The sequence below is a fragment of the Passer domesticus genome, chromosome 2 (assembly GCF_036417665.1).
Source record: "Passer domesticus isolate bPasDom1 chromosome 2, bPasDom1.hap1, whole genome shotgun sequence".
Taxonomy (NCBI): domain Eukaryota; kingdom Metazoa; phylum Chordata; class Aves; order Passeriformes; family Passeridae; genus Passer; species Passer domesticus.
Genome location: NC_087475.1, coordinates 27621021 through 27633646, shown reverse-complemented (window position 1 = coordinate 27633646; position 12626 = coordinate 27621021). Strand labels below are relative to the sequence as shown.

The window sequence follows — 12626 nt, the reverse complement described above, 5'->3', positions numbered from 1 at the left end:
GTGGCACTGGACCCCCTGGAGCACGCCTGGATGCTGTCGGCCTCGGACGGGCGGTGGGAGAGCCTGGAGGGGCTGCTGAGCTGCGAGCCGGCGCTGCTCTGCAAGCGGGACTTTATCACCGGCTTCACAGTGCTGCACTGGGCCGCCAAGCACGGGCGGCAGGAGCTGCTAGCCACGCTGGTCAACTTCGCCCAGCGGCACGGGCTGCCCGTGGACATCAACGCCCGCACGAGCGGCGGGCACACGGCGCTGCACATCGCCGCCATGCACGGCCACGCCGAGGTCGTGAAGCTGCTGGTGGGAGCCTACGACGCCGACGTGGACATCCGCGACTACAGCGGGCGCAAGGCCGCGCAGTACCTGCAACAGGGCACCTCGGGGGACATGCGGAACCTCGTGGGGGCCCTGGAGGAGGAGGAGGAGGAGGAGGAAGGGAATGCTGGCAATGGGAGCGGGCGCTGGAGGCTCTCCAAGGTGTTGCCATCTAATCTCATGAACTACCGGCTCTCCCACCACCACCACGGCTCTGGGGAGGAAGCTGAAGGTACCGATGGGGCAGCGGTGCAGGGCAAAGGCAAGGAGATGTCCAGGAAAGCCTCTGGCAGCGGACGGATGAAGCCTCGGCTTAATAAGATCCGCTTCAGAACTCAGATCATCCACAACACGCCCTCCTTTCGTGGTGACGCTGAGGAGGAAGAGCATGAGGAGAAATCCCTGAAATCCTCATTCAAGCTGAGGCCGAAGTCCAATGTGTTTGGATAAGGCCAGGCAGGTCTGGGAGGTGGATGCACGGACCAAAGTGCCCTCAGGTGTAGCACAGAAGGTGAGGCAGGTACGAGTGGGTGCTCGTCTACACTCGTGGACTCTGCCAGAAGGGTCCTGAGTATCTTGCTTTAACTCCCAGTTTGGTGTGGTCAGTGAGCCCAGCAGGTCAGCAGGGCTCTGGGAGCAGCTGCTTCAGCCAGGCCCTCAGTGCTGAAATGGGAGGCAGTGGGTGGGTTGAGAAACACTGGGGTGTTTAAAAGCTGTGCTCCTTTCTCTCTAAAAGCAGGCTTTGGCATCGTAAACCTGTGTTAGTGGATCTACTAGGATTAGTGAAGTGAGTGGGGGAAAGAAAAGTGCAAATGCTTTACTCTTATATTATCAACTGGTACTATAAACTATCATCAAACAACTTGCTATGACAGAAGAACACCTCAGTAATATACAAGTATACCTTAAGTTTCTCTTTAACAGCAATACCACCTGGCACAGTGTGGAGTTGGGTACACAAAATGAGATGGTACAGAATGGTTTCCTGTCAGAATCCAAGCTTCAATCCATCAAAGAGTTAAGCCTGTGTTGACTTTATGCATTGAAAATTACTTAATTTGACATCATGAATATATTATTTAAAAAAGTAATAATCCATTGCACTGCAAGCAATGAATAAAGTTAACCACGTGCAGAAGTCTTTGCTGTCTGAGGTACTACTGAGCTTGCTTATCGCTGTTGGAATACTAATACAAGATAATAGAAGCAAAGAGTTTTTATATATATTTGGTATCTTATGTTTTGTCTTAGGCAAAGCAATTTTATTTTAATCACTGTGAATTCTCAAGTGCCAGACCTAGCGCAGTTCCAGTTATTAAGTCTGGTCAATTCATGTTAATGTTCTCTGTGTAACTCACTGCATTTAAAAATCAGAAAATCGTGTTGTATGTGTTACCTGTGAAAGTTGTTCTCTATTAGAATAAAAGGGCACAGACACCATTGCATGAAACCTTCATGAAACTCTAATACGGTTCTGTAATGTAATAGCTACAGGTCTGTGTTCGCTGGTAACTTTGTGCCAATCCCATCAATTTACACTGTGTAGAAATAGAGAAAAAAGGGGAAGAAAACAAAAAAATGGAAGGTGTGTGAATTCATGCATAGGGTGAAAAACTAGAGCTCCAAAACTCAATCCCTGTTATCATTCTGAATGAAACAGCATAATTACATATTCTAGTTAAGTGGTGGCAGTGGTGTTTGAGTTCTTTTAAACCTGTATTTCTAGAGAAGTGATAGCCAAGGCTTTGAACTGTTGTTTGACAGCCTAGTAAGTCTTAATCTGATTGACGAGCCTATCCGTCTGCTAAAGCTTTCAGAAACCTTGAATCTTCTTTCTCTGCTTTAAAGGTAGCAGCTCCAGTGAAATCTAGGAGGCAGATTTATATCCATATTCAGCTTTCCTTAAGAGCTGAGGTATTGAGCTGCCCCTGGATCCTGTTCAGTGTAGCAGCTCATCTGTGTTTAGTTGTTAAGGTATGGCCAGTTTCAATGCAGCATTTGTCAAAGCACGTTTTGAGTTGGCTTCCTTTAGATGCATGTGCGTGCCTGGCCTGTAGTTAACCAAAAGTAGATAGGCTTTGACATGTTAAAATCCAAATTTGAAACACTGATTAAATGCATGCCACAAGCTGTAGAACACCTCACAGGAAAACTGCTGCTGGGAGTGTGCACTTTTGAGGTAACAGCTGGCTCTCTGTGGCTGTTGCTAGTGACTTCTATTTCTTGTAGCGACGGGAAGGAAGTGCTACTGATGCATTGGCATCAGACTTTCCATGCAGATAAACAACCAGTTTCTGCACTTCATGGCAAGACCTAATAAATGACAGTGTTTGCACAGGCATGCAAGTGACACTTAACTATTTCTGAAAAAAAACTGCGTTAAAAATAATACAGAACCTCTGCGTAGGTGCTGGTCATTACTTCTGTGCAAAAAGACTAGAGATTATAGAGAGGTTCAGCTTTAGTTTACAATTTATAAGCTATAATGTTATAGATTTCATGTGCCTTCATTTTGGGTTGGTTGCCTCAAATGCAATGGATAAAATCAGTCTTGCAAAGCACTTTTTCTTTATGTCTGTGAGACAGGACCAGAAATTTCCCCTCAGTCCTCCCTGTTTAAACTGTACTCCTGTACAGTGGGGTGTCTGAAACAGGGAGGATTGACCATACATGTTATGATGTAGAGCTAATTCTGTTGTAACAGAAAAGATAATTAGATGCCTATGTCTTAAACTTTTCTCTGCAAGATAAATAGGTTTTTAGACTTCTGTAGGAAGGAAGTTTTCTGACTGAACACTTAAAATGTGAGTATTCCTCAGTATGGGCACATCTGAATTGAGTACGTATTCCATGCAACTACTGATGTCCAAACTTTATTAAAGTTGTTTTCTGCTTTGAGAGTTTATAGTTCTTTCATACAGGCTGTTGGGTGAATTGTGTCTCTCTTCACATGCAAGTAGCAAAGAATTGCACAAAAATACCAAGTCTTAACAGCTATTAGGTTCTAGGGAAACAATTTTAGGGTTTTGAATAGAGCATATCTTGGATTTTAAGAGATTAACTGGAATATAATGTTACATAATACAGTAGAACTTTGCAAATTATTAAGGAAACTTGAAAAATGATGAGAAGATGCCTCATTTATATCATTATTTGAAGTATCAAAGTGAAATTGCTGGTCCACTGATACTGTTTAGCTGTCAGTTAATGAAATTTCACCATAATGGTCCGAAGGTTTTTGCAACAGAGCAAATATCTCTTTTGGTGTTTGAGATATACAAAAGAATGGCTGGATAACCACTCGTGTCTCTCTGCGCTATGGGAATAAAGCACTTTGATTTCACATTATGACTTGTCACATTCCACATGGTTACTTTTTATAATATGACCTAAAACTTAATGGGTTTTTTTTGAGGTAAGAAAGACTTGATGCCCTGTTTCAGTATATTTGCAGTCTAAAGTCTCAAGTGTGCTTGAGTCAAATATTTTGGATACATTGCCTAGAAAGATGTGACTGAAATGTGACTGAAATAAAGTTCTGTGGTACAGAAAACTGGAGCACTTACTGGTATCTTTTCACTGGTATGCCTGAAGTTACTGAATGTGTTTGTTCACTTTTTATGATGGTGTGTAAGGCAGCAAGACTGTAATGTAACATGTGGTATCTTTTTTTTGTACTTTATGTTCGAAAAATTTAAGAGGCCTGGAAGCCTGTTGGGTTTTATTAATACACTTTTTGTGGTTGTCTCTCTGAATGGTTATGAGTTGAGAATCTGTAAGCTTTAGTTTTTTGAAATAAAAAGAGCCCATGAATGCTCTGAATTGGTTCCTGTATGCTACATATTTAGGTCCATATTGGCTGTTAAAACTATCTACTGGTTTGTGTTGGGTTTTTTTTCATTATCAGGATGTTTGATGCTGTCTAGCACTCAAGCAGTGAGACATGGAAAACATACAGTAAAGTTGTTTGCAAGACAGTAACATCTTTCTTTGGCAGCTACTTTCTGATAACTCATGTCAATGTAAATGAAGACACAACAATTTTTGTTGTAGACAAATATGTCTAAATGAGGGCCTGGGAGAGTGGCATTGCTTAACTTAAAAAAAAATATAAAATAGTATACTGACCTTACTTCTGTGCAGCTTAATATCTCTGACTCTTGGAAAGACTAATACTAGTTTTAGTCACTGTGTAAAGGTCAACACCTAATTAAAAACGGTTTAGGATTAAGGTATTTTGTAATGTGTCTTAACTACAGCTGGTGGCTACTGTAAAGGGAAGTTTCAGCAGCAAGCTAGACTGTGGGGTTTTGGTGTATCTAAAAATTCTTTGAAGCTGTTCCCTTTCCAGAAGATATGTGAAAACCTCATGTGGCCAGTAGCTCCTAACAGACATCCAGATTTTTGCTTAAACTGAAAAGTCTCAGCTGTTGCCATGCTTGTGGATCAGGATGCAAGCAGCTCCAAGCCAAGCAACCCTAAATCAGTAGTATGGTGACACAAGTGAGAGGAGAAGGGAGGAGGAAGTGTTCTTGGAACCTTAGGAGAGAACAGAGGCATGTGAAAGCAGCTGAGGTTATGGGGGAAGTGGAGAACTTGGTAGAAGAGCAGTCTCCATGAGGCTTGCTGATCATGCAATGGCTTGACTAGTTCTTTAGAAAATTGTATCTAAACGTACATCCCTTCTCCTAAAGAATAATAGTTGACAGAGATGGCTTGCTGAGAGCTCTTGACATAAATTAATGTCTGATGCTAAGTATTTGAGTTGGCCCTCTTACCGACATTTCTTTGTGTGACTAGTACTGTTTGCAAAAGCACAAACAGCTCTTGTGTTGAGTGTAGCTACAGCTGTTGCAGCACAGTCCTGGTATGTCAGAATAGCCCAACTTCAGGCTTCTCACTGGAAGAGAAGCTGTTCAGCATTGCATTGCTAACTTATTTTTCCATTAGCTAGAAAGGAGGGCTAAGGAGATTACTGTCTTGACTTAATATACCTTGAGTTATACAGCATGTATATGAACCTGAAGGCAATAGGCTAAACTTCAGAGACTTCATCTAGAAAAAAAAGTAGTTATGTGTTTTGTTTCCTTATTGGCATTGAAGAAAAAAAAAAAGGGTACATACTTCCATTTTTTCATGTCCTCATCTGAGTGTGCAAAGGAGGAAGAGGTCTGAGATTAGTAGAAGGGATTAGGCTAGCTTTTTAGTTTGTCCTGAACTGTGAACAGTTTGACAGAATAAATGAAACATGAATTCCTAGTTTTATTATAATGAAAGATCATTTTACAGCTGTTCCACAATTTATCTTCTATGATTTTTCAGTTTAGCCAGCATTAGTGTTGATATGTCCTAATGTGCACTCATTGTTGGAAAAACTGAGCCAACCTACCAGGTTTTGTGTCTGCTTTTAATAAAACTGTGTTACAAGTTAGGCAGTTCATTTCCTGTGGTAAAACCCTGGAGAAACCAAATTCTGAGCCTTTCACAAGGAGTGAAGCTGCAAGTGGTGCATGAGATGCCCTTAGAGCAGGTAGTACTCAGGTCAAGGTGCAAAAGCATTCGTGTTCCTTCAGCTAGACCAGCCATGCCAAATGAACCATTGTAGTGTGTTTAGGTGCACCTTCCCTTCTGCAATGACAGCTGTGAACTGTCCCCTCCCCTGGGTGCTGGGGACAAGTCACGTTAATCGATTTTAACCTGCCCTTGTCTCATTAAGAGGCATTTGGCAAACCCGCAGTGGGACTGGCGAGAGTGGCAGAAGTGAACAGATCTGTGTCCATGCATGGCTCTGCATCAGTGCAGGTAAATGATTGAAGCTGACTGCTATCAATCTAAAGCAGAAAGCCTGCAGAATATATCCTTGCATCAACCCTTGTCCATGAAAAGAGACTTTGTAAACCTAATCTCAAATGCTACTAACAACCAGAATAATTCAGTCATGTGGGCTGTATCTGGGCATTTCCTCAGTACTTCTCTGCTGAAGCCAGAAGCCTTTCACCTTTTCTGGCTGGCTGTTGAGCTCTCCCAGTTACTTCACTTTGCAATTCCTTAAGAGTGCCTGAGAAACTGGTAGTAGGGTGGGCATAAATAACAGATGTCTTTTTTTAAAGCTAGGTGGGGTGATGGTTGGTTGGGTGGAAGGGTTGACTGTTCTGAAAGTGTGTTGGGAGCGTTCCTTTTAAAAAAGAGATAAAGTATGTCTGCAATATATGTTGAGGTACAGAAATCCCTTGGGACATTTCATACTAAAGAGGTGCTGTCCCTTTAACTGCTTTAAATACAGAAAGACAAAATTGACTGTACAGACTTAGGATGATGTCTCTGTTCACTGAACATACACTTGGGCAATATAAAGCATCCAAGTACCAGCAAACGTGTTTGTAACACTTGAATATATAAGGATATCTATATTTGCTGTTTCGTTTCCTTGTTACCTGTGGCGTAGTATCTTTCTGTAGATCTGTCTTATGGAAGCGACTGTGACAGTTTGGGACAGTATAACTAAAGGAATGCAGGTAAGTCCTGCTGGTTCAGCTGCTTCCCCATAGCAGGACCATTAGCTACCAACCTCACACTTGTCTTCTGCATCTTGAAATGTCCCCTCCTGCCACAGCTGGGCTGGGTGGAACAGACTGTGGGTGTTGTAGCTGCCACCCCTGCAGTCTACAGCTGCACAGTGTGGGCTCCAGCACTGGAAAGTCTGAGGCCTTTTGAAGCTGCTGGCAGTTCTTCTTTGGATGGGGATGAAAGCAGAGATGCTACATCAGCATTTATAAAGGTATTATTACACTTTCACAGGTGAATAAATGACGTGAACTGAACCTGAACTATAGGTGAAACTGGACAGCAGAGAAGACTTTTATTATTAAATGGGGCGAAGTACCTCATATAGTTGACATAGCTAATTAACAGTCCGTTATTAATCTCTAGCTACTGAGAGTAATCAGCTGGATCAACACTGAACAGTAGCTACAGGAAACTAAAGAGTTGCTGCAAAATTATCATATCTGTTCATAAGATACATAATTGTTCTTAAAGATACCTCATAAAGGATGTTTGTTTTTTTGCAAAATGAGTTAGTTGTATCATGGGTAAGAGCTTGCAGTGCTACAACCCTAGTATGTCTTTTAAGGGCTTTATAGCAAGTCACTGACAGCTGTCAGCATGCTAGACAATATTAGGCTTTTGGGTATTAACTTGAAATTTTCTCAACTTTGAAAGTCAGTAATCTCAACTTCCTTGCAGCCAAATTTTTTTTTCTGGGATAATTAAAGAGCTGGGCAGTTCTTTAACTTGTGTATGCAAGAGAAATGTGGTAGTGGCCTTTATCCTGTGTTTACATTTGTGGGGTTTAAACAAATGAGAACCCAAAACTTTTCCCGGATCTAGAGTAAATTTATCTGAAGCAATGTTTGCAAACAGGCAAACATTGAGGAGAGACTTCTGCTGTATGCACTGAGGGACAGCTTTTTTCTCTCTGTTGTATCAGTGGTACAGAATAGCAGTTGTTATTTTTTACATCATCGCAAAGTTTTCAACTTAGCTCAGAGCAGACAACAAATGAGAGAATTCTAAACTAAAGTGTGATTCCTTCTAGACTGGAACCTTGGCTAAAAACAAAGCAACTGATTTTTACTAGGTAGCAAAGTGAAAGTCTGCTGATGGAGCCTGGCAAAGCGCAGAGCTCTTGGGATTACAGTGCTGTGCATCTTTATCCTCTTCTTTTCTAGCTACTTCCCATTCATCCCCTTTTGTTTTTCTCTCTCTCTATTTTTTAGTGGCTTGAATTCTATAAGTATTGATTAATAGATCTATAAAGCTCAGAAAATGGGGATGCTTCAAATAAAGAAATCTCTTTATTAAGAACTAAATGAAAAAGTAAACATAAGCTTTCCTTTTCCACTTGAAATTTTAGGAGTGGAAAGAACAAGAATTGTGTTGAGGATAAAGGTCTCCACATAGATAATTTTAATTATAACAGAGACAAATCTAAAAGGTGGTGGGCAAATGTGGAAAAAGACCACACTTTCTCCTTGAGGTTTTAGTGTTGTGTGCCTTAAGGTCAACACTGTGAATCATACTCTGCTTTGAATAAGAAACACTGCACATAGTTCACAGGATTTCCAATGATTATTTCATTAACTATGTCAAAAGTAGTATCTTTTACAGGGGTCCTTAATGGGATTTCTGGCTAACTGGAATGCTCACATTACCCTCTTGTAGGTGAGCCCCTTTTGATCCCTGTGTAACTGAACCTACATTCTGGAAAACTTTGCTTCACATCCTGTTGAAAGTAGAACACTGTAACTTTACAGATGACTAACATTTTGAAAGTTCACTTTCCTACACACCCTTCAAACTGAAATGCCTGTTGTAAAGACAATGGGAAAAAAAGCAACTGATCTCAGACATGCCAGTACACACAGTGAAAAACTGTACAGGGAAACAGCTCCTGTCTTTGTAACTGTTGAATGATTTTAATATTCCACATTCCACACTAGTGCTCTTCAGGGGGCCTTTTCTGGTTTAAATCCCTCTGACCCATTACAGTAGTAGTCAGTAAAGAAGAATTACCTACTCTCAGAATACTGCTTTTTCACCAGGGTTCTCTTTGGAAAGGAACTATTGAAATTCTTGTCAAAAGCTGTGGAATTCTTGTTGCCAATGTTGCCAGTGTGGCTTTTTTTAAATGGCCCTTTGCAGGCTTATGAAAGTTTGCCAGCTTGTTTGACTTGAGATTGAATGAAACAAGAGGGAAATGATACTGAAGAAGTGAAAATTGATTGACTGGGAGAGGAGGAAATGCATTAAGCTGTCCAAACTTGTGCTTGTGACATTGTACAGTCAGTATCCAGTAATACCAGGTGTTGTTCAAATACAGGAAAATATGTAGCTCCTCACATATAGTCCCTAGAATATTTGTAGCCAGCTTAATTAGTGTCAGCCAGGAGGGATCATGCCTGCAAAATAGATCAAATGTATGCAGACACATACAAAAAATAAAATAAAAAATTTTTAAAAAATTAAAAAACAGTCATAATGCTTTTGGCTAGATGTTTTCCTACTTCTCCCTAGTATCTCACTTTGGCTTTCCTGGGAGCCAGTCAACTGATTTAAAAATATTCTAGAACATTTGACATTCATGAAATTTCAAATAACATCAAAGGGGTATCATTAAATCTTCAAATCTTTATCCTTGAAACTCAGTTTAAAGGACACAATTGCATTCAGGCTTAACTGATAAAATATCCTTAGGAAGGAATTTAAGCCCAACGTAGTCAATGAATGTATGGGGAAAACAGTGTGTGACTGCAAGACTGGCTGCAAGGCTTAGCTGACAACTTGCATTTATACCCTGGCATGGATAGCTAACTGCTGTATTGATGAGGGCTACAGAAACCTACTATGTGTGTCTAAGAAACTAATTGCTGAGAAAAATACCTCTGTTGAAAAATTGGTTTCTGAAGTTTTGTCTAACTTTTCAGTGCAATTTTAACTATCCACCAGTTGAGAATGAACTTAACCCTGCTGCTCCCTGCACTTTGGTGGTTTTTTTTTGATTTGTGGAGTGTGAAGACAAAGAAGCCAATTGTTATTACAGGATCTTCAGGTTCCCATGCTTCATCAGAACAGCAGAATTTCCCTATGCATACAGAGCATCCGTAGATTCTCTGCAGACACCACTTAACTGATTCCAGTAAGAATGGGAAATACTGCCTAAATTATACCCCAAAAATTAAAAGCCTGAGGAAATATGAGTCACACAAATACTGTATGAGTTGTCCAAATTAACACAGGAAGACTGTGAATAAGAAGTACTGTACCCAAAAAAAATCTGTTTCACCAAATTCTCATTCAAAGTTCAATCCTACAATCTTAAATATGGAATTTATGTGGGATTCAAATATTTCCTCATTTTAGAGTTTTTGACTAGCATCTTTAAATAGTCACAGTTTCTTCACTCCCACAAATGATAACTTTGCATTTGCTGGTTGTCTCCTTTTTTTTCCCTCCACCCTGTGGCTTGCTGTGACAATGTGGCAATTCACAAATGAGTGGGTGACATAAAAATGTCACTGTTAATCCTCACTGGTATTGATGCAAAAGGTCTATTTATGTTTGCTGGCTAAATCCTGCATGTAACAAAAGGCGTTTATTAGTCTGTTCTTAGAATAATTGTTTCTTTAATGGCATGTGATGTTATATCTGATTATGCACAGAAGCAGAAAAGACAGCTGATGGAATTATAGTGCAAATTGCAAATTGCAGTCTCACAGGGAGATAATAATAAAATCTTAGGGTTTCTTTTCCTGAGAATTGCTCTGTATTACACTAATTTACGTCCATTGCTTCTACTTCACTCCAGAACTATGATTAACTAGAACTTCCTTATGTTTGACCTTAGCTACACTTTGTTCATGTCAAGTGCAGTAATAAATTTGGGGCAGGTGTCTATCAGACAACTTGTATTTTTTCAGCAGCAGTATCAGCATCTTGATTGAGCAGGATCTACAGGACTGATATGGTCATCATTAAGTTAAATTACAGTGTCAGTTGCTCTTTAATCTTTCTAAAGTCAAAGGAGGGAACAAGGACTTTCTGAGGATAAGTACTTTTAAGCCAAAATAAATTGTTATGGTAATTATGCAATAGAGAGCCAGAGTTCTCCATGATTTGCATACCACAAACTATGTCACAGCAAATTATGGCATTGCAAACCAATTGTAAATCCACAGATTAGAATAAGTTCAAAAAGTTACTCCATCCAACTTTTATTTCTGTCATTATGTTCTGGTAATTAGCTTCAAAAGAGCCATATTAATGTACAAGCCCTGTACCACTGTGTGAATAACCAGCTGCTTCTCCGAGCTCAGCCACAGAATGCTCTGTGCTTCAAAGCTGAAGAACTGCTGCTCTGGGGTAAAAGTGTTTCCTGGTTTTGGAAACACTAAAATAGTCAATAAGCAAGTTTGGTGGTTGGGAATCCTGGCCATCAGAAAGCTCTGAAGTAGCAAACCAGCACCTGGAGGTGACTTTATGCATGATTCTTGATCCTGTACTGTGGTTTGGTTTTATACCTGTGCAGGCCAACCTAGGCTTACACAGGAAAGGCATTATTTCCCCCTGTTCCATCCCCATCCCACTCCCAGATATGAGCACCCACAGTCCCTTAGAAGTGACCATGGAGGGAGAGATCCTCTAGCCTGGTACCACAGCTGAAAGCTGAGCTGTCATTGCCATTGGAATGAATCATGGTCTCCCTGAGCACTTTGATGTTTGAGGAGTTTAATTCTGCCTCAGGGTCAAAACCAGATGAACAAGGATTTTGTGAAAGAACTTTTTGATTTGGCCAGTAGGAAATATTTCAAAACTAAAAGCTACAAAGATAGTTGGTTCTTATTTGTTTTCTTGAAGGGACTTGGTTCATACTCATTTCCTCAAAAGGTATTGGGAAGGTCACAGGCAAGGATATAGAGCCTGTTCTTTCAGGGGGGAACAGGCTGATGGATCTCATATGACTAGCTAAATTAATTTTCTTTGTAATTCTGCAATAATTTTCCTTGGACCTCTTTTCAGATCTATTCATTTTTCCTCTTCTAGGAGTTCTACAGATTTGTTTCCTCACATTACAGTGTAAGCTGTTAGGTTCTCTGTACGGATTGGTAATGGTGTTCACACCAGGGAGCTTCCAGGAGCAGAGGAATATAACACTTTGCAGCACACAAGACTGGTCATCTGCTGCATTCTTTGCAAACTATTCAGCAGTCATTAATGGTGGGGGGGGGAAAAGGAACATTGACAAAGAGAAGAAATTACTTAAGAAGAAGCCTAACACCTCCCTAATTTTTAGTCTGTGTTATATCAAGCTGCATTCTCCCATTCTTGGATTGTCAAAGAATGGGAACTTAAGCTCCAAACCCATCAAGCTACCTCTGCTCATGTAAGATTTAAAAGAAACAATGGCCAGAAAGGGAGGAATGGAAATTTGCACTGAACTAACCAAGTCCTCCTTAACAAATTTTTGTGGGTTTGACAAAAAAAAATGAAACCAGAAGTAGTCAGAAGTTTAAGAGAACAACATAAAAAGAGCTCCCTTTAAAATAAATGGAATAAACTCTAGCACAACTGGCTCCTGCTTTACCAGAAAAAGAATAATAACAATAACCTTTGGTTATTGCTCCTTCTCCTTTCTAGATTGTTGTAGCCCCTAAATGCCAGCTTGAATTCAAGAACTGGTTTTATTTATTTATTTTTATCACCATGGAAAATATTTAATTTTTCAGCACTTTTGTATGTGTAACAATTTTTCTGTG

The 12626-nt window shown here is 40.4% G+C and overlaps 1 protein-coding gene across 5 annotated transcripts in view; it reads right to left on the bottom strand.

The window, feature by feature from the left end:
• Nucleotides 1-12626, bottom strand: part of LOC135293567 (septin-10-like) — an 82040-nt gene that overhangs the window by 26993 nt on the left and 42421 nt on the right. For 3 of the 5 annotated variants that reach the window (XM_064407892.1, XM_064407890.1, XM_064407896.1), the window contains exon 1: nt 361-925. The exons of the other annotated variants lie outside the window; for them this stretch is intronic. In XM_064407892.1, the coding sequence (XP_064263962.1) occupies nt 361-702 (342 nt within the window). In that variant the 5' untranslated portion in view covers nt 703-925. Of the gene's footprint in view, nt 1-360; nt 926-12626 lie in introns of those variants that run through there. 5 annotated transcript variants of the gene reach the window in all.